This window comes from Halictus rubicundus, chromosome 6, assembly GCF_050948215.1.
Source record: "Halictus rubicundus isolate RS-2024b chromosome 6, iyHalRubi1_principal, whole genome shotgun sequence".
In the NCBI taxonomy this organism is placed as follows: Eukaryota; Metazoa; Arthropoda; class Insecta; order Hymenoptera; family Halictidae; genus Halictus; species Halictus rubicundus.
In genome coordinates this window covers 11,924,863-11,949,629 of record NC_135154.1, presented here as the reverse complement: position 1 = coordinate 11,949,629, position 24,767 = coordinate 11,924,863, and the positions used below count along the sequence as shown (strand labels likewise).

The 24,767-nt window shown below is 41.5% G+C and overlaps 2 protein-coding genes across 4 annotated transcripts in view; both read right to left on the bottom strand.

The window, feature by feature from the left end:
- Pde9 (phosphodiesterase 9) overlaps window positions 1-14,674 on the bottom strand; it is a 133,833-nt gene extending 119,159 nt beyond the window's left edge. Inside the window, exons 1-2 of one of the 2 annotated variants that reach the window (XM_076789913.1) lie at window positions 13,678-14,674; window positions 12,886-13,529 (exon numbers count right to left, since the gene is read on the bottom strand). The gene's annotated coding sequence lies outside the window, so the exon portion shown is untranslated. The remainder of the gene's footprint in view (window positions 1-12,885; window positions 13,530-13,677) is intronic. The other variant, XM_076789914.1, reaches the window with a different exon arrangement.
- A 4,768-nt stretch (window positions 14,675-19,442) lies between these two features.
- Ada2a (Transcriptional adapter 2A) lies at window positions 19,443-22,342 on the bottom strand. Of its 2 annotated transcripts, XM_076789903.1 has the most exons (3): window positions 22,148-22,342; window positions 19,779-19,959; window positions 19,443-19,696 (listed from the first exon to the last, which is right to left on the bottom strand). In XM_076789903.1, the coding sequence occupies exons 1-3, from the start codon at window positions 22,209-22,211 to the stop codon at window positions 19,522-19,524; spliced, it is 420 nt and encodes a 139-aa protein (XP_076646018.1). In that variant the 5' UTR covers window positions 22,212-22,342; the 3' UTR covers window positions 19,443-19,521. The 2 variants fall into 2 exon arrangements, with proteins under 2 accessions (XP_076646018.1, XP_076646017.1); XM_076789902.1 differs by lacking the exons at window positions 19,443-19,696; window positions 19,779-19,959 and adding an exon at window positions 19,988-21,975.
- Between the last annotated feature and the right edge of the window lie 2,425 nt (window positions 22,343-24,767).

Below are 24,767 nucleotides of genomic sequence, written 5' to 3'. Positions count from 1 at the left end.
CTTGTTTACGTGTTCTAAAATAAGCCGTGTAATTTAAGACGTATAATTTCGTTCGAGTGGCTGCCACCTTTTTTTCACCTATAGAAATTGCACGATAAAACGGAGAAGAGCTTCAGCTACCTGAAACTTGATTTAAGTTCGTCGGAAGAAGTTCTAAAAGGCATAAAAATGTTTCTTGATACGAGCGTTAAACTTGCCCGCGCTCTTTGGTACATAATTAAACGCGACGGCGGACTCGATATTAACGCTATACGTTTGCATTATGCTTAAACGACGTAGTTTCGTGCTCGTACCCTCTGATTATAACGGTCGCAAGTTTTCTCCGCCGCGCCGGTGCTCTTCCGCGGTCGATCCGTACGAAAGATAGTCGCGGAGCTTTCGTAATAGTTTACACGCGCGTATAATTAGTAATTGGTTCCAGCCTCCGGGCATGAATTATCGATGTTACAACAGATACGTATCTGGCCGTTTTATTTTACAACGGAGATCCTTCTCTCGCCGCGCCGGCTGCGTCCGTCGACGTCTCCACCGCGTTCGAGAACCCTAAATCGTTAGAGGCTCTAACGTTTCACGGCGCCTCTAATTATACCTGATCTATATATTATTCGAGAAAATAGAGGGATGACTGAAGCCACTGTGGCCGCGATAAATTTTCTAAACGCTCCGCGATTATGGCTTCAAGGGTGACGAATGCTATCGATGCGAACAAATTGTAAAAATCTAATGGTCGCCACCGGCAAACCAGTTTTCTGCGGGAACACTTACGGCAGAGTTTAGAGCTCGTGAACATGAAATTGATTCAAATTAATCGAACTGCCCGCAACATGTCAAGTACATTGTACTCTCCCAGAGATAGAAGCAACTTGATCGTTGTGGAACCGGGTAGCAAACGGCTCCGAACTCTCTACCTATAATACAAATCGCATTAGAATTTCGCGTGGCTCGTGTACAAAATCGGATCATCGATTACTTCCATGTAAAGGGAAGCATTGTTCCCGCTTTCTCTCGAATTAATTCCATGGGAAAGGCCAGGAGGAAGGGAGGCAAGAATTCTACTCGAATTAGTGGACTCGTATACAGTGAATTCTGTATATATGTCGCCGAGGCATTGGCAATAAATGTCGCTGAATTATCCCCACTACCGCGGAGTATACCCCGTGAGGGGTCAAGAAGCTCGAGAAACCTCGGTCACCGAGGAGTGTAAACGTAATACGGGTCCAGGAGAAAACTACTAATCCAATAACAAAACTATTTTACTTTTCATTACTTTTTCATGGGACTTTCATCAATATATCCGTGGAATTTTTCTGATGAAAATGACGTTTAATAGATTATTTAATAATTCACTGTTTTAAATTACTCCTCATTCTTGTCATAATTGCATAAAATCCGCAGTTTATTCATCACTGCTTATCACTAGTATCTTAGAAAATTGCACCCGGGTAATCCCAATTTGTGGGATGTTCGGAAAATGTTTGCGCTCTAAGGTCGTTTTTTTGGAGAGAACTGCAGCAATCATTTTAGAGCTTGCGTCACGCAAGTTTCATGACGTAGACGCTATACAAGCGGGAAGCTGCTCTAATTTTCCGATCTAAGTTTGTCGACTGCCCAAGCATTTAGTTAGGAGAGATTCTTCGGTCTTGGAGCATTGATCTTGCAAAATTCCATTGTAATCTGGCCACACATGAAAAATTTACATCTTAAGAAACGATTGATTCTATTGCATTTAATTCACTAGTTGCAGTGTTTCATTCCGGACTCAATTTTACATCAGAGATACTAACCAGGAAATATATTCGACATTTTATTTAAGGACCTTGGACCGATAGATGCAAATTGTTTTGGCATATTTCTGACATTGAAATCTGTGGGACCCTGTAGTGATTTTCTAAGAAGAAATTGCATCTCGCTGAACTTTGAAATTTTGGGTTTTCGGGAAAAGGGACCACTGCGCGCCACGGTCAAAGAGATTCGGTTCCACGAATCGCGTGGGAGTTTGCAGGTGGCGCACCGGAGCCGGCGATCTGCCGATTAACATTTGTCAGGATCGTGGAACCGCTCGTTGCGGAGTCTGGACGCGAACAACGCGTGTCTGGCGAAGGCATCGTCCAAGGCGCGGCGATTAAGCGCCGCGAATCGCGTGGGCAAAGCCATCGGGAAACAATAAAACCGGCGCCTCCGCCAGACGCTCCTGGAATCCGGCCAGATCTCCTTGCGCTCGCTCGCTTACTCGCTTGCACGCTTACACGCTTGCTCGGTTACTCGTTTGCTCTCTCGGTCCTGCGCCTAACGGTTGCCGGCGCCGATTAGCGCCAACTACTTTTTGCACAAGAGAGAGGAAAGTCGAAGAGCTATTAGAGATTACAACACATGAAATGTTCGTTTCCCTTAGCTCCGGCTGGCAAAAACTCGTCTTCTCGACTTCTCTTAACACGCCGACGAGTTCTGTGTACACCGGTGTCAACGCTTCTGGGGATTCGATTGTACGCAATCTACAGGTAAAGTCTAGGAACTTGGGTACCCGACGCGACAGTTATGCTGTTGCAAACCGTATTTACGGTCGCGGACTATAATTGTTACAAGTAGACTGCGGACCTTTATGCAAAATTAGAATTGACCAAGTCAATTGTAAGAAATCAAAGTTTTATTCAGTCAACGGTATAATTTCAATTCGTTTCTACCACTTCCGCCTACTGTTCGACGAACTTTTTAATGTACTTCTTCGGAAAATTTTTGCAGTTTTAACGAGAAATATTCTCCAAGATCGATTTTGTTTCAAAGATTTTTCCATTCGGATAACTTTTAACGACCAGAATCGCTTATTATCCGAGAGTGCTGACATAGTGGAACAGGAGGATGTTCCATAATTGTCCAGTTTAAGACTTGAATTTTATTCGAATTCGTAGTGCTCACATATGATCCAGCATTGTCCTGATAAAATACACGGACATATTATTTAGATTGATTTTATTTAGAATGAAAAATACTTCATAAGAGGATTATTCTCTTCATATTTGACCGGACACAAAGCACAAACTTTCCGTTCAACGCAATAAAAATGTTGACACGTCTTATTAATATATAATGCTGTAATGATGCAATATAATATGACGCTGTATATTATCTTCAACGGCGTAACGTAATATGACGCTGTATATTATCTGCAAAGATGTAATATAATATGACGTAGTAGATATATTATTAAGCGTTTTTATTGTTTCTTTCCACGCTGCACAATTTTCGATAAATAATAAAAACCTAGCTACCCGCAATACAGTCATGCATCACGTTCAACTTTCACATACACCCCGCAGCGAAGCTCTTCATTTTCTTTAGTATGAACGTGACGCCCCAGAGTCAGCCTTTCAGCGTAGCCTTTTGATTTTTAAGAGCTAACAAGTTCGTTATCAGTCTACACGACTCTAAATCATACATAGAAAAGAGCTCCATTATACGTGATACTACAAAAGATGAGTGATACTCATTTGTCAACAATTTTTTTCATAAAATCATATTTCATGAAAAATATTTCTGTAAAATTGTTGAAATGCTACTCGATGTTCGGTCGGCCATTAATTGGCCAGTTGGTAGATTCATATAATGAAGGCGAAAAACAAATTGGTAAAACGAATCGCTCGTCATATTTGATATCATGCGTTGCAAACATTAGATGGTTCTCTCCTGTATTAATTTATGATTTCAATATTCTGTAAATAAAGTCCAGTATTCGGGTAAACGATCCACAGTTCCGTCAAAAATATTATGGTGCGTACTGTGGGCGTGAAAAATTGGAAAATAATTTGTTTTAAAACTACAAATACTTTCGAAGCTGGCAATATAGAGTATAACACTACCAACTTTCAAGTTAACTTTTTTCCTGATTCTTATTGTACGGTTTCCTACATACCGACGATGAAAAGTTAACATTTCCCTGAGAAGAGGTTCACCCCTCGTTTATCAGCAGAAAAAATTTGTGAAAAATTGTCAAATTTTAACCGCTTGTCAAATATGAAGTTTGTAGTGAAACTATAGGAACTTCGCTGACTGCGTACATCTTACAGGTATTCGAGTTATTCCAAAGCAAGTACAGAAAGTTGCAAAAGGAACAGCGACGCACCGGTGTGCGCCTAATAAAGCATTTCGCATGGACTTTGGCGCCTATATCGCCGGCGCTGTAATCAGTGGACCAAAGCCTCTCGATAAGCCATTGATATCTTATCGATAATCATTGGTAGCATCGTTAGCAACTGAGAGATCCCGCGCGATATGCGTCCCGGCGGCTCCGAAACGCGAAGACGACGGGCTCATTATCGTGAGCGCGCGGCTGCAATTCCCAGCGATTAGCATTTTCATGTAGCTACCTACCGAAGCGACGAGAAAACGCAGCAGTGATTCATCGAACGAGTTCTGCGACCAGCAGACAAGCGCCAGAAGGTTTTAATACTTGTCCAGATCGAAGGCATTCGAGCAATGGCGGCCTTCGTCGTGGTCCTTTTTTTCGAAGGCCGAAGATATATCTGCGAGTCTACAGGCATCTATAAAATCCGAACACGTGTTGCCATTTTTTGATAGCGACGTTATTAAAGGAAGTGCGCCGTTGAACAGTTTGCCTAATCACGGAGAGCTATCGAGCCAGGATGAAACAGTTGCAACCACGTCGTTGTGGAACCTGTCACTTTTCTACAAAATAAAACAATATTTTCTCAATTTCTAGCTACAGAAAATACTCCCGTTTACGAATTATTCCCGTTACAGTAGAATTTCCATTATATGAACTAAATGGGGAACGAAAGTTTCATCTGAAATAAGAAAATAAAATCAAATCGTTGCAATTTCAATTTTCGACTTCCTTTTAATTTTTCATGAATTTTTCGAAAGATATTTGTCAAATTTTGAACTCAGGTTACATCGTAAGAGATTTCCTAATAAAAGAAGAAAAGAATAAACTTTGATATGTCGGATCTGCAGCTTAGTCCAATGATAATTCTCTCTCGTTATGTCATGTTGCTTAACCACTAGTAGCAATTACCACCCTGATATTATCATTACCAGAACACACCTGTTCGAACGAGGTTAACGACACACACCTCGTCTATATCTTCACTATAGAATCGAGCATTATTTTTACAGATTTCGAAACGGAAGTGAAACGAGTGAAAGTAGCGATGCTTATTATCATACGAAGATCAATTTCTAAACAGTTATGTTCACTGGAAAAATCAAAGTAACTCGGAATACGAGTAACAATCATTTCATCAATTCGTTCAGTCAATCATGTTCCTTTCGCTACGTTTCCCCATGTTTTCCATTTGTGTATTGCAAACACATAAAATCTAAAACCGGAGCTGTCGCAATGTTCTCATAAAAACAACAAAAATCGCAACACGATTTCCGCGTGAATCCGAAATTCACGTAGATAATGAACCGAGCACAGCAATCTGAAAATTCCAAATACAATAATGTGCTTTTAAGCGTTGCGCTGAGCCGTTTTTATGGCGGAGTATTAATTTCCCATTGTGCGAATGATTGACGATTAAAACGGTAGCGGAATAAACACGGATTAAAACGTCTCGTTCACACACATAGAGTTCGTATCTCTTCACACGGTTGCCGGTTCTTGTGTACACAAGATATCGAGCAGCACACTCGAGTTCTTTATCAACACTCAAAATCCCACAGTCGGCATTTAAGTCACTTGTAAAACAATAATTGCCACGTTTCACGTCGATCGCAGATTTTCCTACGGAATTTCTTCGCGAGCTTTCGAGAACATTGTCGGAGCGTTCAATTTCGTCGAACCTCGTGTTTACTTCGAAAAAATCCTATCTCTCCGTATGCGCGTCGCGCAAATCAACGTTCCAGCGTGTTGATGGAAAAACAGATACCTCGATGGGAGAACGCAATTCCTGGTTACATAAGGATCTATAATCAGTGGGAAACGTGAGCGTAGAACAAATGGTAATATCCAAGTCTTCCGATTGATTTCGTTTCGTCCCGGCGCGAACCTGTCGACGCTTCATTCGCATCTTACCCCGTTCGCCCATTCCCGATGATTTTACACGTTTACGAATAGATGAAACACAAAAATTCTGATGCGTTAGTTAGCCTGCATTAATTGCAAGATTACAGCGGATCCAAGAAATATTCAAATACATTTCCGCGTGACGAGCCGCGCAAGTTCTGCTTTTGTTTCGGACCGTTCTCCTATTACTATTAATACCTACTATCGCAGTGAAAAGAATCACGGCTGCTTTTTGCGAGTGCATTCATTCCGCGGAGTACTCTCCAGGCGATTAGTGTGTACCTGCAGTGGAAGAACTGAGTAGAGCGAGACCAGTACCAAAGGTGGACTAGTCGCACAAAGTGCGCCGTTTCTTGTTAATCGCTTCATTCAGCCGACGCGGTTCAAAGACTCCGGGACCGGCCCTTTCGGTGGGAAAAAAAGATTTTTCCCTCCGGTAATTCTTCGATAAATGGATCAGCCGAACTCATCGTCGGCGGTGCGCTGTCGCGCAACAGAAAAATCGGTATCGCGAAACCGGTGTAAAACCGCTTTGATTGCATCTCTCGGCGGGAAACGTGCCAATGCGCGCAATCACTGATCTCGCCGTCCGAGCGATCTTCCCGGGATCCAATTTGTCAACCGATTCCTTCCAACCTGCTGCTTCTCTCCGGTCTATCGATCCCGGCACGATTCGACCGGCGCAGCTTTCGATCGCGGCGCACGCGTGCCATCAATATTCAAAGCGTCGAGGCTTCAATAATTCAACATCCGGTTTTGAACGACACATTGCACGCACCGATCTATCGGTTGACACGATCCGCGGAAACGTTTCCCCGAAATCCTCGTCGGAAGCAGCCAATACGGTGCACGGTTAAATTTACACGAGTCCTCAAGACGATTATTCGCTTCCAAGGCCGATGTGCGGATAAAGTAACTAACAAATGTCGAGTTAAGTTCAAGAGTTCCGTATCGGAGATAAGCAGCGGTCTCCTATTAAGAGAGACCTCAGGCTACCCTACTGCGCATAATTTACAGATATTTACGTGTACAACATAATTGATTAGTCAAATTTTCTTCCGCCATTATATAAAAACGCGAAGAAACATAGAGTGCTTTGTTCTTGAATCTCGTTAAAGCGATTCTCCAAGTTTGTCGAGCGGTGCTCGAGTTCTTTAAAAGAATCTGCACGCGAAAATTACACCGCTGGTTCCTGAACCGACGTAAATTTAACCGTGCACTATTGCAATTCCGAGGTCGCGCGGAAAATTAGCGTCACGAGTATCGCCTATAAGTCACCGCGGACAAATAAGCAGTCGAAGATCTCTCTCTCTCTCTCTCTCTCTCCCTCTGCAGCTTTGACGTCCCGTTTTCGCATCGACTTTCCCGTCTCTGTTCGCCGATCCACCGCTCTATCATTCTGTATCCTTCCATTCTTCGGCTCGTCTGTCCCACTCCGCGGCGAGTCGCGGGGTTCCCTTCTTCGTTGCACTTGACCACCGTGGAATCCAACGTGCTCCGTCCGTCTCGTTCGCCTCTGTGTATCTACGGGTCGTTGATATCGCTTTGCCTCGTGTTTTCTCGGATAACGTTATATAGTAGCCGTCGTCTGCTGCTGCCGCGATCGCTGCGTACGCCACTGCGGCGCGGCGGCAACGGCGGCTACGTGCTCGACGATAATAATTATTGACAGATGCGACCGACTAAATACGGCCGCGCTGCGGCGTCGTTCGTCTAGCGCGGGCGAACTTTCAGCTTGCGCGGCTCTCCGCTAATGCTCCTCGCCTTCGATCTTCGAACGGACGGCTTCGGGGGGTGGGGGGGGCGAAATCGACGCCGTCTCGATGCAACTTCAACGATCCCATTGCATTCCGAGTGCTTTCGGGACTCGACCCCGCTGACCCGACGGCGACCCTGGAACTTTCGCGGTGTGCGTGTCGACGACTTCGAACTTTGCGCGCCAGCCCGATTTCAGCGAAATTCTCCGGGCTCGAATTCAGACCACCGAGGTGGCCAAAGTCTGTCCCCTAAGTGTCAACCTTTTAACTGGTGTAGTGTTTCCTATCGGGAACTTTTAATCTTTTTTTTTATTTTTGTTGTCGTTTCGCCCAACGAAAACTCCCGGCTTGAGAAGCTGAAGCGACCGGAACACACCGTGTGATCAAAGAAACCGCGTGCGTTATTCAGCCGCGCACGCGTTCGAGCATGCACTATGCACGCATAACCGGTGTCCCCGGTTTTCAATTCTTCTACGCGCCGCGCCGCGCCGCCGCCGCGCGCACGCACCGAGATGTTTCCGAGAAGCGAACTATATATACCCGGCTAATTACATAATTTCCCTTAGTAATGAGCCTTTTCTCCGCGAGTGTCCTGCGGTTCTGGATCACGTGTCCGACACGCTGACACCCGAGTCGCGGAGTAAATAAAAGATTACGGAGAGGAGTTTAACACCTTTCTCGCATTGGCGCGCCACGTGTGATGCAATCCGTGCGGCGAGAGTTCTACAGCCGTTCTCCTCTCACAGCATCAAATCGAATTCCTCCCGCGCGCCTCTGTGTCCCGGGAAATCAGATTACTCGCAAACAGCTCTACTAATAACCTCTTTTATGTAAACGAGGTGTGAGCACCGTGTACGGAGACGTCGATGTAAGTCCCGACATTTTTCGGACAGTCCCGCGAATATCTTGTGTAGGTAAGACAAATATACACGGAGCTATAAACCACCAATCACTGAACAATTGGGGAAACGTCGAGACGAATGACATCGATTGTATTCAGGTCATGATAATAAATCATACTTTATGCAAGATCGAGTACAATCTTCTCACAAAATAGCCGGACTGTAATAACCGTGTACGATCTATTGTAACTTAGGCGTCCGATGGACGTCAAACAATATCAGTACCTCGCAGATCGTCAAACGAACAATTGTGCTTCTCATTTAATGATAAATTATATTTCACAAAACCCTCCCATAGATTGTTAGACTGTGTTGCATTTGCTAATGATATCAGGTTAATCCAGTTCGTTCGTATAAAACGAATGTTCCAAGTCTTCGTCTTTAGATCCCGACGTCGATACAAGTCGATGAAAAGCCGAGTGATTGAGTGTAATGACTTAACATTAAACCCGCCGAGCATTAAAATTAGTTGCTTTATAAAAATGATAAGATTGAATTTATTTTGATTTTGTGCCGGTAATATGTATTTGTGAACCAGTAATATTCCTCACCCCCTTCACTTAATGTCGTATAATTATCATTTCAATGTTCATTTCCACTACGCGTTTATCTAAGGTCTGCTCTATTGTCGACTAGACAATATTGATAAGAGCAACAGAAGAATCGAATTTTTCGGTGCACCAACCATGACCCATTATGCGGCGATAATTAATTGTCACAAATATGAACGAGCGAATAAACGAGACAAATAACAGTGCTTCCCTTTATTTTTCCAATGATAAAAACCGCGGTCATAAATCGACAGTCGCGGAAACGTGGACTTGCTTTCCGTGCAACAAGCGTTGTTGCACGGATGGTTGCCTGGGAATTTTGTCGTTAATCGCGCTTGGGTCAAGCCAGACTCGCGATTTTATGCTCGCTCGAACGTGTAATGCTATTGTTACTTGGTGGGCACTTGTTGATATCTGCACGCCGGAAAATCGACCAGACTGTGCATTAGAATGCACTTCTTCAGTAATCGTACAACGAAAAATTCCTTCTTTACTTCACAGCAAATTTATCGAATTCTATTAATTATCAATTTCATTCGTACGAAACTCAATGAAATTCACCGTTAATGAAGCATTGTTACGACATACATTACTAACGAGTACGAATTTTAAACTCGCCATTATACTCCGGCGAATCATCGTTAAATTTAATTATATAGAACTAAATGTAGAATAATCCTGGAATTGTGGAAATAAAATGTTATCGGAATCATATTTTCCACCTCATTAAACAAATGAATCCCTGTGCACGTTTGGCATTTAGGACCGATGCAACCGCACTTCGGCTTAAATACATATGATACATGCGAAATCGTGCCCGCGCTTTTTGACGAGCAACGCTAAATGGTGTAACAGCGATTATAATAATTTGCCATTGCAGCGTGTCGCACGGTGCTATTGCTCCTCCGCGCGGAGACACTGTAATTAAAACTTTCACTTTGACCATGTGCTTCGACAAAGGAACTCTTGAAGAGCGTCCAAAAGTTTTGCGAGGCTTATAAATCATTAGATTCCTTTTACGGGAAAACTTGAGAGCAGGATGTCTTGTCACAAATTTTACCGGGAAGTTGCAAAACATAATGCAGACAATAGTTCTTTCAAAATTCTAACAGAATAATTCCTAATTGCATTACAAACATGTTTTGTCAATACTATTCCTGTAACATGTTTCATATTTCAGGCTATAATGTACTACGATAGCTGCCTACATATTCTTCATATTTTACAAGTGGTAAATTTTAGACGCCGATGTCTTTATCGTTATAAAAATTGGTTTGAAGTAGCATTTTAATCAAAATCTTCAGCATTCAAAGAATTCAACTTGACTCGTTTTATTTCCCAGCCTAATTTTTAAACATTTTTTGCACAGTATAGAATGACGATTCTGACTCGTGGTTAGTATTAATTAATAATAAATAGAGGATATTAGCACTCAAATCAACACAAGCAAAATTTCCGTAAATGCAGTTTTGTCTACCTTGTGTCCGACATAATTATTTACAACTGATACAATTGTCATGTTTGTGAACTAGTCCATAAACGTGGGATTTTGCATATGCGTTTACAGTGCAACTAAATTTGAAGTGAATACGAGTTTCCTAGTAACCGAATATCGCAGCGAGTCGAGGTGTACTCCAAAAGATTAATTTTCAATGGAACAAGTGCAGAACAGAACAATTGAGAACATGCATACGGTGTTCCGAATTCGTTTTTCTTGCTGTATGTGCAGAAGGTATACGAAATAAAATGCAATAGGGTATGCTGCAACGGACAGTTTCTATCAATAGAATCAAAATGCTACAATAATCTAAAACAATGCAATAAATGCTTTGTTAAACATTTCTTTCCCTCCGCGACTTCGATGTTTGGACGTTCGAAATTGAGAAAATATATAAAAAAAAGAGCTGAATAAATTAATCTTACTTTATTTTTGTACGTTCAAATTAGTTTACTTCAGTTCATGTAAACATATAAATTAGTTTACTCCAGTTCATGTAAACATATAAATTAGTTTACTTTAGTTCATGAAACTATATAAACTAGTTTACTCAATTTCATGTGAATATTTAAATTAGTTTACTCTATTTCATGTGAACGTATAAATTAGTTTACTTCCACGTTCAATATTCAATGTTTCTAAAATTTGCTCTTTGAATTGTCGTTGTCGTCAAAATCGTGGAACAGATTACTCCAAACTACACGGACGTCAATACAAGCTAGAGAGAACGAGGATTTATAAGCAATTACGTTCTCTGTAGCATATTTCATTCTAATTTATCTCACAATCTCGTCATTAAAGCGTCCGTTTGTTCTAGCAAGATCGGAGTTGCGCGCAAGGAAAGCAAGCTTAACATCAAATCCGAGAGCTCTTCGGCGAGTGTGCAAGCTCAAAATTTGTAAGATACGTTCACTTAACCCTTTGCACTTCGAACCATTCTGGACGTTGACTATCAGCTACTCAACGCTACTTTGTGGCAGAAACGTGCATTTACAGACCCTCGTATTATTTAGTATAGTTTTGGAACCATGTAACGTATTATAATGATATTGTACTTATATGAATTGGTTGACATCGAGAAATGTATATTTGCAAAAAAATCAATATTTTATTTTTCATAATTTTGTACAGTGTAATAAACCTTAAAACACTCCCCAATATGCATTGCAGGATGATTTGTGCGCGTTTGACACCTGCCACCAGGTATTTTCCTGTCAGAACAAACAATGCAATCCCGTTTTCTTTGTCTCGCGTCGGGAATACGTAGTTTATTATATAATCTATTGTCTGCAGAAGATGTGGATGGACGCGTTCTCGATTCACGAAAATCACCTCTCAACTGGTCAATGAGTGCCTTGACAAACTTGTGGTGCGCGTCATTGGCGTTTGATTATGTGTTTCTTTTGAGATGCGGTAAATAATGTAGGAGTTAACGACACACATTTCCAACCCCCAAAAAAGTAACTTCCTCCACCATTTCAGCGACTTACGGAGAAAACAATACGCGTCGAAGCGTATTGATCCGCACGATCCATTTCAGGCTTATTGACTGTGTCAACAGTCATTTCCTCCAGTTTTAGACTTGTTTATTTATATTTATATAAATAAATATATAGCATACCGAGCTTTCTTCTACAAACTCTCCCTATCGCTCTTTTCAAGAGAACTGCTCGGACCGTCGTGAGCACGCTTCTCGCGTTCTCTTCTGACCCAAAACCCGCTGACATTTTTTTACATATATATCTTAGTAATTTCACTATATTTTGATTTGATTTCTTGTGCCATTTCAAGAGAAAACATCAAGCAAGCATGCATGTCTCAAAAAGTTGCGGTGAAATAACTCAATTCCCCGTAATCACTAATAAACTTTAATGTCCCACGAGAGGGGACATCCGAGTGATACGCTAGAATTACGATGTCCCGTGAGAGGGGACAGCGGAGTGCAAAGGGTTAAACGAGAAAAGTTCGAAACACAACGGAGAAGACAGACGTGGAAAGAGCGCGAAATTAATTTGTTCAGCTTTCGCACAGAACGTAAAATATCAGGCAGCTACGAGAAACGATGCAAAATATTACAGTTCCGGCTGAACAATTGGCGAGGGGCCCGCGAGTTGCCGAACGGTAGCGTGAATGGATAGAGACGAGCGTTACCCACCTCTCGTGCGAGAACGTCACGGCGGCCGGTGTATTCCTCGAACGGGATGTATTTTCACGTCTCCTCTTCCTCGAGGGTTCCCGTGGTCGCGTGGGCGCAGTCCGCGGTCTCTATGTAAACAAAAACACACACGTAGTGGGAGTGGGAGAGAGACTTCAAATCGTCCGTCGAATTTCCACGAATGTTCCTCTCATTCTCCGGTGACGTGAACGGCGGGGCAAGAGGAGGAGGAGGAGGAGGAGGAGCAAGAGCAGCAGCAGCAGCAGCAACAGCAACAGCGGCAGCACATCGCTTGCTTTTTTCGGAGCAGTCCTCTTTCGGTCGTGCGATCTCGCCACTGACGCCCGCGAGAACGGAACGGTACGGAACCGAACGGAACCAGAAAAACAAATATTATAGTCGTGTTCGGGTAAGAGCGGCGACGGTCGAAACCGCGGCAAAAGAGATGTGGCTGGATCGAAACAGAGAAGTGATGATACTACGCGGCAGAGCACGAGAACCAGAAAGAGAGAGACCGGAGAGGGGGCCGAGGGGAGGAGGCGGGACGAGAGGGAGGGAGTCGGACAGAGAGAAACCAAGTGGAAAGGAACAGAAAAAACGAGACACGAGAAAAGTGGCCAGATAACGAGCACGAGTTTCCTGCACTGGAAGAGTGTACGTGATACGGGAGTCTCACGCGTCGATCACCACAGAGGCACATACACACGCAACACGCTCACGCACACGCGCCCAGCACGCACGCACGCACGCGCGTACATGTATCAACGAACATCGGGCGCACACGGGAAATACCGTCGATCTCGCCCGACGATTTCGCCACCTAGCCGGCTCGTTGATGTCCCGTCATCGTCCGCACAACAGCAACGTCCTCCACCTTTCCCCGCGGCTTTTTCGAACCGTCTATCCGGACCGCGTGCGCGAACTACGAATGTATATATATATATATGTGCGTAGATCCATATATATGTATCTCATTCTGGCTCTCGCAGTTTCCCGGAACGTATATCGCTCGCGGAAACCTTTTTCCCCAAAGAAAGAAGAAGAAGAAGAAGCGGAGAGATGTTTTTATTTCCCGTTTGTTTCTGCTTCTTTGGATGCGTGGCTGCGTGCGTGGCGCGCGCGTGTAGCGGCCTCCGAGTCTCGCGACGACGAGGGAGAGATCGTCCTCTTCCTCCGTCGTGTGTTCCTGCTCAGGATCCGATCGAGCAGCCACTGACCCCACGAGACGACGTCGGACCGGCGAAGAGAAAGAGAAAGAACGTGTCTCGTTCCCGAACGGAGAGAGAAAATGACCGGAGGGAGCGTACGAAAGACGAACGAAGAAAAGCGGGAAGGGGAAACGAAAGAGAGAAGGAATCGGTGAAAGAGATAGAGGAAATGGATAGAGAGCGAAAGAGCCGTGATTGGAAAAGAAAGAGAACCTCCTCTCTCGGGCACAGCGGGCTCTCGAGTATTATACGCACGGACTCACACAGTTTGCCAGCCTCTATTTATCTCTCTCTCTCTCTTTCTCCTTTCAGCGGATCTTCCGCCGTGTTGTTTCTCTCCGGTACGAAATTAAATCGCGCCGGGAAGAGACAGACACCCGCACGAGTTCCGAGTTTGTCCGTGTAGCACGACAAGTTTCGAACTGATGTAACTCTCTGTACGCGCACTGTGGTTTTGCTTCACCCGATCAAAACACTGTTGCAATGTCACCTCGTCGATGTTTCAGCATATCGTCCCGGCGAGACACAGGTTCGCGCGCGCACAAACAAAACGTGACAGCACGTCGCGCGCTTGTTTAGAATATACTGAATACATTTTGACCCGAGCGCTCCGTTCAGGCTCGGCCAGCGCTGGCGCTTCGCGCGTTCGGCCGTGCTCGGCCGCGGTCGGCGCCGATCGGACGCGCTCGCGCTCTACGCACGAGCCAACCACGATGCCCGGCCGACCGCGAACGAAACTCGCGCCCTCGCTCGATTGCAAATTACCTTGCCAGGGACGATGCACCGCGATCCGTGTTTACTGAAATCATGGCATTTTCCGTTTCGCCGTTTTGCCCGCTGCCGACTACCGGCTCACGAAAATCCGCTCTTCCTACCGTGCCCGTTGCACTCTTCGAACCCCGCTCTCTCTCTCTCTTTCTCCCAATCCGAATCAACCCCAAACTAATCCCCTGTGTTAGGCGGCTCAGACTAATCTTCGTTGTTCCTTACCGTGCTATTTTAATACCCTCATTTTTTTGAAAATGTCCTTAAATTTTTTTAACCCTTTGCACTCGGAGCCACCGATTCTAGACTTATAATGTCCCCTTAGAGGGGACATCCGAGTGCGGAGGGTTAATATGACCACTGCTGTAAATTGTGCGCAGCCATTTTTAAAAGATAATATAATAAATGAATAAAGCAGTATTATTATTATATAACATGAATAAAGATAATCATGGATATCGTCCGCGTCTAAATAAATTACAAGAAATTAAATTCAGATGGCAGGTACTTACAAACGATTTTTTACGGATTGTTAATTTCGTCGAATTACTCTAGTCGAACTAACGAAGGAAACGAGAGAACCAAACTCAGAGTTTCCATTGCAAACATTATCTGCACGATTACGATAACAATTCAAATTCATTAGTTTAGCGCGGGATCAGAGTCACGAATGTCTAGAACGGAACTATGGAAATGCCAGCTACACTTGAACGAACTGCGTACCTATGTGTGCAGCTGATCGAACCGCTGGAAGACAGGTCTTTATCGGTTTCTTTGTCCAATCTGCGGGAACGGTTCGCAGCGATTTCATTACCCGGCCAAGATTGAAAAGCCCTTGGCGGCACTGTGGAAACAATGCATCATAGGCAGGTGCCGGTCGTAGAAGCGCGGAATGGAAGGGAATCGGAAAGGACAGTAAAGAATGCCTGGCGTCCTTTGCATGAATGTTGCCGTCGAAATGCTGCAAGCTTGTCGAAACCTTTATGTCGCGTGTCACTTTACCAATACATCCTTGCGCCCCGTCAATCGAGACTTGTTGCAAGTTGTGACGCCAACTTGCACGCGTAACGTAAACATTGGACCACATGAATTTATTAACTCTTACTCGGTCACGCGACATCTACAAAATACTTGCATCATTTTTCTGACGATTCTCACAATTCTCATAATATTCATGCCTATCAAAAGTGCCTTCTTGAAACTAAATTGCTTAAAAACAAGGAACTAGCAAACTCCTATACATTTGAATGAGTGCAATCCTCGCTTCCAATGTATAGCTTAATGTCCTCATATAAAAAATTTAGAAAATATTGTATTAATAATAATGCCACTTGAGATGACCGACTACTGGCCTTAACTGTGGTATCCTATAACAATTTTCGTTTCTTTTACTGCTTATTCATTGCATACGGAATAAATAAACAATGATGAAATCTTAAATGTTAGACTTTAGCAAAACTCGTCGAGAAAATCTGAGCGTTAAATGGCCGACTACTGGAACCATTGCCAAATGTGTCAGCACAAAAGAATAAATGTTTAAGCATTTCGTTCCTAAAAAGGCAGCCGAAACTTACGCATCGGCTAATTTGATAAGTCTGCGTCTGCATGATCGATTAGCACGTTCTAATTTTACAATTTCATGAAACATTCAACAGCGCATTGTGAGTGTAGTATACAATGGCTGTCATTAGACGGCTAGGCTTCTTTGGTACCGAAAAAGTCCTATCAAGAATTCTAATAGCGTCGCATACGAACGCGTAAGTCCTCCCCGCCTCTGGCCAACGATATCGCCCGGCAAAGCAATCCAGCAGCAGTATCGAAGAGCATTGTGGAACATATACTTTCGTATGTATACATTATGCAAATTGATTCCATCGATTGGCCGGTGGACCCTACACACGCGTAGGCGCAGACTTCTCGCGCGTTTCAGCGACGCTGCACTAGCTTCTGCTCCCGGCAACACAACTATCCGGGGACTTCGATTTACCAGGCAATTTCTAGAAAATGGCATCGTTTTCAACCGGAGGCGAGAAACCCAGAAATAGTTAAACTCGCAAAATTACTTTCCGATTACCTCTGCTCTACGATTGCCTCTATTAGCTTGCCAATTAACATCACCTCGACATTTTTCTTCCGCTTCCCCACATTCGAAACAGGTTCAATCCATGGGTAGTAACAGGAAGATGCACGATAATATGAAACCCCAGTTTACTTTAACAACTTCGATCTTTCATTTTTGCTTTTCACGACCGGAATGCAGATTTTATGCATTTGTGACAAAAATGAGTAGGTCAAACACGAAATAGTAATTACGTTATTTTGGACACTTTCAAATTGTTAAGAGAAGAAACGAATTTTCCTGTATTATCGACAATTCAGTAATAAAAATTAGAATGCAAGATATTACCTTTTGTTTGTAGCAAGAGTTTTATTCTATTTTCATACGCATTAAGAAATCATTATTATATTATTTTTAACTTCGTCGCAAAACCGGAAGGCAAACGGGAATAAAGTATTCAATACTGTTATTTGTAATTTGCTAAAATTATTAAAAGAAGAAATAAATGTCAAAAAATTCTTGTTTTGCATCTGTTGTAAGCTACAAGGGCCACTTAAGAGTGATTTTCTTTTTTTAATAGTTTCAGTAGGCCAATTCTTTCGATGTTTATACTGTTTCAAATTGCAGTTACTAAGTTTTGTCATAATATTCGCAGTCCACTGATTATGTATTGTTATATGTACGATAATTCTGTGCGATTTAATGCGCCAGGTGTCTCGTGTTTCGCGAATATTTTCAGATTTGCTGTTCCCCACTACAATACACAATAATGGTACACCGGTTATGACGTTGCAGTCTATAAAGTATGTTATAACTCGACCGTAACTTGACTTTTACTATCTCGGTAACGTCGCCGGGTGCTCGTATCAAATGTGCCGATGTTGCGGAGAAAAATTCAGCGGGCAGCAGTTGAGATACTGCGGGAGAATTCGTATATTTCTGGATTAAGAGACGCGTTACACTTTCGATTATTATGAAACGTTACGTACACTCTTATACGCCGGCCAAGAAACACTATCTACCTTCGACGTTCGTAAAATAAAAGATACAAAGATAATCTTCGCGTCGAGGTATCGGGGCATAGTGTGTTCGCAGTAATTCCGATAACACTTCTTTCCAAATCGACTCGGTTCTGCTATCGAGGCGGTTGGTTGCACGTATTTGCGAGCCACATGATAAACCGGACAATATTTTCTTCGAGTTTACAGACGATTAACGATCTCTGTAATTATCTTAAAAGGTTTCTTCGTGGGAGTAATCGAAGGACCGATTACCGTGTACCGCCCATGGCGACGTTGCTCTTCTGAATAGTATGGCGCAATTAAAGTAAATGGGCGAAGAATAGAGTAAATAGACGGGAAACGCGTGTAAAACGCGTAAGAATAGCCGAGCAGACCATTCGCATTTCGGCGATGATTAAAAACGTTCTATAGGGTGGCTAGCCAGTAAACAATGAATTCGACGTGTTTCTGTTGGCTCATAAAAACAGCAGAAAATTACACGCTCGATCGACAAACCGTTCAAAACATGCTGTTTTATTTGCCGCGTTCATTATTCGCGGACGAAGAACGATTCTGGGCATAATTAAATTCGTTAAACTTACAGCCTTAATGTAGCGACCGCCATATGAAATATTTTACTATTCGCATTTTTTTCAGAAATTTGTTGTACGATTAAAAAAGTGTATTTGCTATATATTTTTTTCGAACGATTTTACCAAATGAGAGTGGTCGCGAGATTATTGGTTGAAGATGGCGACTCGCTCCATGCTGTCCGAAAAGACACGTCGATCGCACAGTTTCCTTTCTTGCCTTCGTTATCGCACGAAATTATTTTCTGTTTATTAGCTGTTAATATTCGCGCATCGAGAAAATACTTGGAACCGGTCTAGAGATTAATCTCTAATTCATTATCGCGCGAATGCCACACAAGAAATTATACAGCCACATCACTGATTCTTATCATACATTTCATTCCGTCCAGGAAACAGAAAAAAGAAAACGGTCCAAGACGATTTAACGGTTGCTCAAGAACGTAGTATAGTGATAATGAAGGTCCATTCTCGCGAGCAGTCAACTGTATACAATTATCTGGCGGTAATGCGCGGTTGTCGTCAGCGAGATTAGCCGGTTTCTTTTAAAATATTTCTTCGGCTCGTCATCAAATAGCGAAATTATGTAACTGTACGCTGCGCTTTACAAAACATGACATTATAAAAAACTGTTAGACTTCGAGTCTATCTTGTTGGACTAATTAAAGCCTTGAAACCTCATTTTTTTTATGTGTTTATAAATCACTTTTTGAAGGCGATGTCTAATTTATTTATATACACTGCCTTTTAAAGAAATATATGCAGAAGGTAAATAAATCGCAAATACGCAAGAAATTAGAACTTATCAAATTATGAAACTAGATATGTGTGAAATTAATATTCGGCGAAGTTCCATTGTAAACAAAATTATAGGACGCCAAAAGATGCTATTTTTAATAAAACTATGATTCTTAAAATAATTTAACTAAATCGATTGTCAAATTAAAATTGAATCTTTAAAAAGATTACTTTATTGAAAAGCATATAAAATGATCACAAAAAAGATGGATATTTCAGTATTGTAGCGAACGTTTTGTTTGTATGTCATCCAATATCGTTCTGAGTTCTTCATCCTCTAAACGTCCTTCTAAACTGGGGATCAAGGCTTTTGCTTCTTCCGGTGTCTCTGGACAGAGATTTGCAAGCGAAGCAAGCTCGAATTTGTGAAGTTTCTTCTGCATAAGTAAACTGCAAACAGAGCATTTCCAATACATTATAAAATTTCAATTCATTAAAAAAGCTGTCACATTATTGTGTGGAAAATGCTTACTTTCGAACTGCAGCGATAGTCTCCTTGTTCTTAAATCGCCTGAATCGATTTGTGTATGTTAAACTTTTCATGAAAACTTCAGAGAACTCTTGTTCCTCTTCGGCCGACTCGTTTTGCGCTTTTCTGTGCTCCAACAACATCGAAACTTCCGAGATTAATAGTGTCTCTGCATTTTCAAATTCTAAACACAAAAAATTTGCACATGGTACTTTCTTTGAACCAGTATTGGTAACATCACTACCGTTCGTCAAATTAATAATCACGAGTAGTAAATTTTGCAATATATTTTATTTATGCGACTCTTTATAAAATACATTGTATTATGTACGTAATTAAAAATTGTATAAAATGTAAATAATATACATATATTTACATAGAATCGATGCATGCATATCTATAATAATTATATTACTCTTTACATTATTTGTACAATATTACATGCGCTACAGCTCGTAGAAAATGCATGCTCTTTCAATGAAGAAGCAAAGCCTTTTTCCACTTTACATTTTATTTGAGAAACATTTAACAAATTAAGAATCATTTGTAAAAATCTTTCCCATGATCCTTATTATTAAAAACCCAGTCTTTTGAAAAAATCAACACATTATCAAGTAAAATAAATTGATGTGGGTAATCAAACTTCTCCAAGCAGTACCGCATACTCATGTTATTATATTTTGCTAATTTCCTTAATTCCCCCACTCTCTTGGGAAATCTTCGGCATAAATCTTAACAATTAATATCACAATTCTGGCAGTCCACGCGAAATACAAAATATTTATAAAATTGTCAATACATTTTCTACACTAATGAAGTGTGCGTCATTGATTTGGTTTATTTATGTATCCTTGTTCTGTAAGAAAATCATAGATTTTACGAGTTTTATTTACATCAATTTTAAGCAAGACTCTAGCTTGTGCTAGCCTAAGATAACCATTCTTTTTATTCTCTCCTATCAGAAGTTGCTTGAAATCAAGGTAGTTAGCAGGAACTATACGTGTTACTGAGCAAAGCTCTTTCTCTGCAGGGGTAAGTTTCTCATACCCAGGAAGACCTTTTATTACAAGAGGCGGTGCTGTCTTTCGTTGTGAAATAGTATTAGGTGTCGAACTAGTTGCAGTAACATTGCAGCCAGGCAATATGGACTTCCAGCTGTATTCAGGATTATTCAGATACTGTTTTCTTTCTCTCTCGTTCTCCTGTCTTAGTTTACTTAACTTTTGGAACAGTACAACACTATGGAAGTGTGTAAGACCATTATTTCGGAACTCGGAAAGTTTATAAAAATAGTTTTTAAGTTCTCCCACACGATGCAGTCCTTCCATTAAAAAGTCAAATTCCAAACCTCCCATTAATTGCATAAAAATTAGTAATCGCTCTGCAATTGTTCTAGTTATTGTACATTCGTATCTTTGTATCCAAGAAATAGTTCTTCTAAACGCGATCAATCCATGATTACGTATGATTCTTCTTCTTCTCATACGTTCTTTCAATCGATTGTTATATGCTTGTACCATAGCTATTTGTAACGCTTTTCCTAACTCATAATTATCATTTAAATCAAATTCATCATAATCCAAATCAGAAATGATCAATTCTGCATGATTGTCAAAATTTACTTCAAAATCTGACCTAGCGGGATTGTATCCTGCCAAAAGTTTACAATTAAGTGTATTCGGTGCAAACCGTGGTGGCTCTTCCAGATCTTGTAATTTATACAGATAAGGTATTGGATCACAACCGAATAAGCTTGTCCTCGTTTCTCTGATTTTTGGCAAACCAGGTATACTTTGATTATCGATATAATGTTGAAGATAATGGCTTCTGCACTCTTCGGCTGACTTTCCTTGCATTCTCTTCGAAATGTCTCCCCAGTTCCCAAAACCACATTCTTGCAACACATCAAGAAACTCTAATTCTTGCTTAGCGGTCCAACCACTTCCATGGATCAGAGGAAATTCATTCTTTATAATAATATAGTCATGATCATTTTTATGATCGTTAATTTCACATCCACTCGAGAAACAAGAGGGACACAAATCCGTATTGCTACACACTGCACAACGAATGTAAGGCTCCATCAAAGCAGATTTGCATACGCGGCATGTTGGGTCTGAAGTAATGATTTCATCCTTCACGACTGACACGTCGAGTTCTATGTCATTCTCGATATTTTCTGTTCTACTCGATGAGCAGTCTGAAAGAGAAAATCGTTACTTAAGACCATGCCGCATAATCAATCAAACAGTCGATTTCGAAGCGTTACGTATGTTGCTAAATGAAACGCTTATCGAAACAACGTTGACAAATGTCATAAAGTGCAGGTTATAATCGATAATTATACTTCTATTTTAACCGATAAAATGTACCTTTGGGAAATTGCAGATCTGCCGCATCTTCTTCTGTCATATCTGTTAAATTTGGGTTAGCCATGGTTCTTTTTGTACGCTTTGACAAAAGTAACGTAACACAACCTCTCCGCAAATGTTCACTGATGTTTACTAAATATCAACGATTCACGGGCATGCTTACGGCATAGAAAGGATAGGAGAGTGCCCACGCCCGGGTTTTCGGCGTTCCCGACATAGTGCTGACATCTGCTCAGCCTTAGCATGGCACAGAACCGGGCCGTCTTTCCTGGAACAGAACCGGGCCACCGATGAGATATTTAGAAAGACTGCCAGCCTTACGGGAGAATATGTCGCTCGAAAAATACGGTGATTTCTACTGCCCTCTAGGATAGATTTTGGCTGGATTAAGAAACAGAAGGCCAACGACGGTATCTCGTCGGTGCAGAAGGCCACTAAAGAAATTCTCATCGGTGAGAAGGTGAATCATCACGGAACCATATCGATTATCAAATGTTACATTCGAATTAAACAGATACTTTTTTTAGTGTTGCTTTTTAAGATTTTAAACATTAAAAGCAACCCGTGCTCGGGCGGGCATCCGTGCCTGGGCGCACATCCGGCTGCCCGGGCGGGCATCCTACAAGTTTGAACGCCTCGCCATGGATGGCGCCACGACAAATTTTTTTACAAATATTCAAAGTACTTACATTTTTAAAATATATTGCAACTTTATAATCGTCTTCGAGGATATAACGACATTCTCGCTCAGTTAGTATAACGCAACTGGCTGGCCGTAGAAAAAAGTTAAACTTTGAACGCGTTTTTCTCATATGCATACACTTTTGAAAATGTCTTCACCACGTGCACGACTATTTAGCGGTACTGTAGTCATGCCAAAATATATTTTTTTATAATTTTTACAGTCCCTTAAAAAAAAAAAGAAATGCACAAATCGAAACTTTATACTAAAACTGCTGCCATTTTAAAAATTTTTAACATTCTTCTTTTTACCCAGCCATAGCCAGAGACATGCTAAATAAAAATCAATACAATTGTTTTTGTTTCATATGAGAAGAATGGCTGAAATCATGGCAACCATTAAAGGTATATATATTTTATTTACGAATAGTTTGCATTTGTATTAATATTTAATACCAGATTCAATTATAAACTTTCTGTCTACATCGGAAATCAAAATTAAATTTTGGAAATTTAAACATGTAAATGAGTGTACAGATTAAATGACTCCCGAGCGCATTTAGTACGTTTAGAGCGTCGTGTCTTGGTAATCACGAAAGGTTTGCCGACACAGCCTGAATATGTAAAATCACGAAGGTCAGTAAAACAACTTGCCATTCGAATACGAAATCGAACAATCCAACCGCAAAGTATTTAACATGCGCATCGGTGTATTGTTTAAATCGGATACGATAGATAGACACGATGCGTTCCTAGGTATAATGTCCTCGGCACTAAACAAGCATAACGAACTACAAAATAGTATACAATCACTGAAGCTCTTTGATACCTCATTCACTAAAATTACGACTCACAGGACAATTACGGCAGTATTAACAAGGGACGTATCATCCAGCACGCAAGCGGCTATTGTGATGAAACTCTGTACAGCGGTACAGCATCGAAAAATATTCGAAATGTATTTTTTATCGCATATTCGGAAAGAAAATTCTATATTCATGTGACGCGGCATTATTTATTAACATGTCTGAAACTAATAAAAAATTGGACTCCAGAGCGAACGTAGTCTACAACAAATAGTACAGATATACTTCGAAATAATAAAATTAAAATTTTTATCATTGAACTTTTCCTATATCTTCGTTATATATTAAACACATATTATAAAATTAGTTCTTCGTCCCACGGTGCACTAAGTAAACTTTGTTTCAAAAACATTTTCCATATAAAAATTCATTCTACGAATATAATAAAACCGATCAGACAATAGAATATTTAATTATTCAATATCTCTGACAATCAAACATTCAAATGCCTTTATGAATAAACAGTGCTATATAATAATAATAGAGCTATTTGTAGATGCCAATCAAATAAAAGTGTTTTATGCGTCACGATTTTCTTCAGGTCACTGTCCGCAACGAAATTCCGGTAATACCATCCGTTAGGCCAACATGAATTCTCAAACACTCGTAAAACAATGGAGAATCAGCATTCGCAGTGCATTCGCAAGAATCCTTAAAATAAAGATGGCCGACACGACGCCAAAGAAGTTGAAGATCGCTGTGACCGACAACAGCGTGGTTCATTCGGCAACGTAATTCAAGGCGAGTCTTTGGCACGACCACACCTGAAACTCTTTCAAAAGCATAATAACGCGCGTGTACCGCGGTACGTCGATCGAATACATATTGAACGAAGTCCTCGGAACGCAGGATTAGGCGAGCGTGTTTCCCGTCGCGTCGACTCGTTGACTTCCGTATTCGCGATAGAAAGATAACTTCCTCGAGATCGAGCAATGGGCCCTGAGGAGCCCGACTTCTCGAACACGAGAACGCTGCAGCTCCACAACCTCGAGGTAGAAGACAATGTGCAAGATGATACCGCTCAATCCGCACGAGGACACGCATTCGACAATGTCTATAAAGTGACCACTATC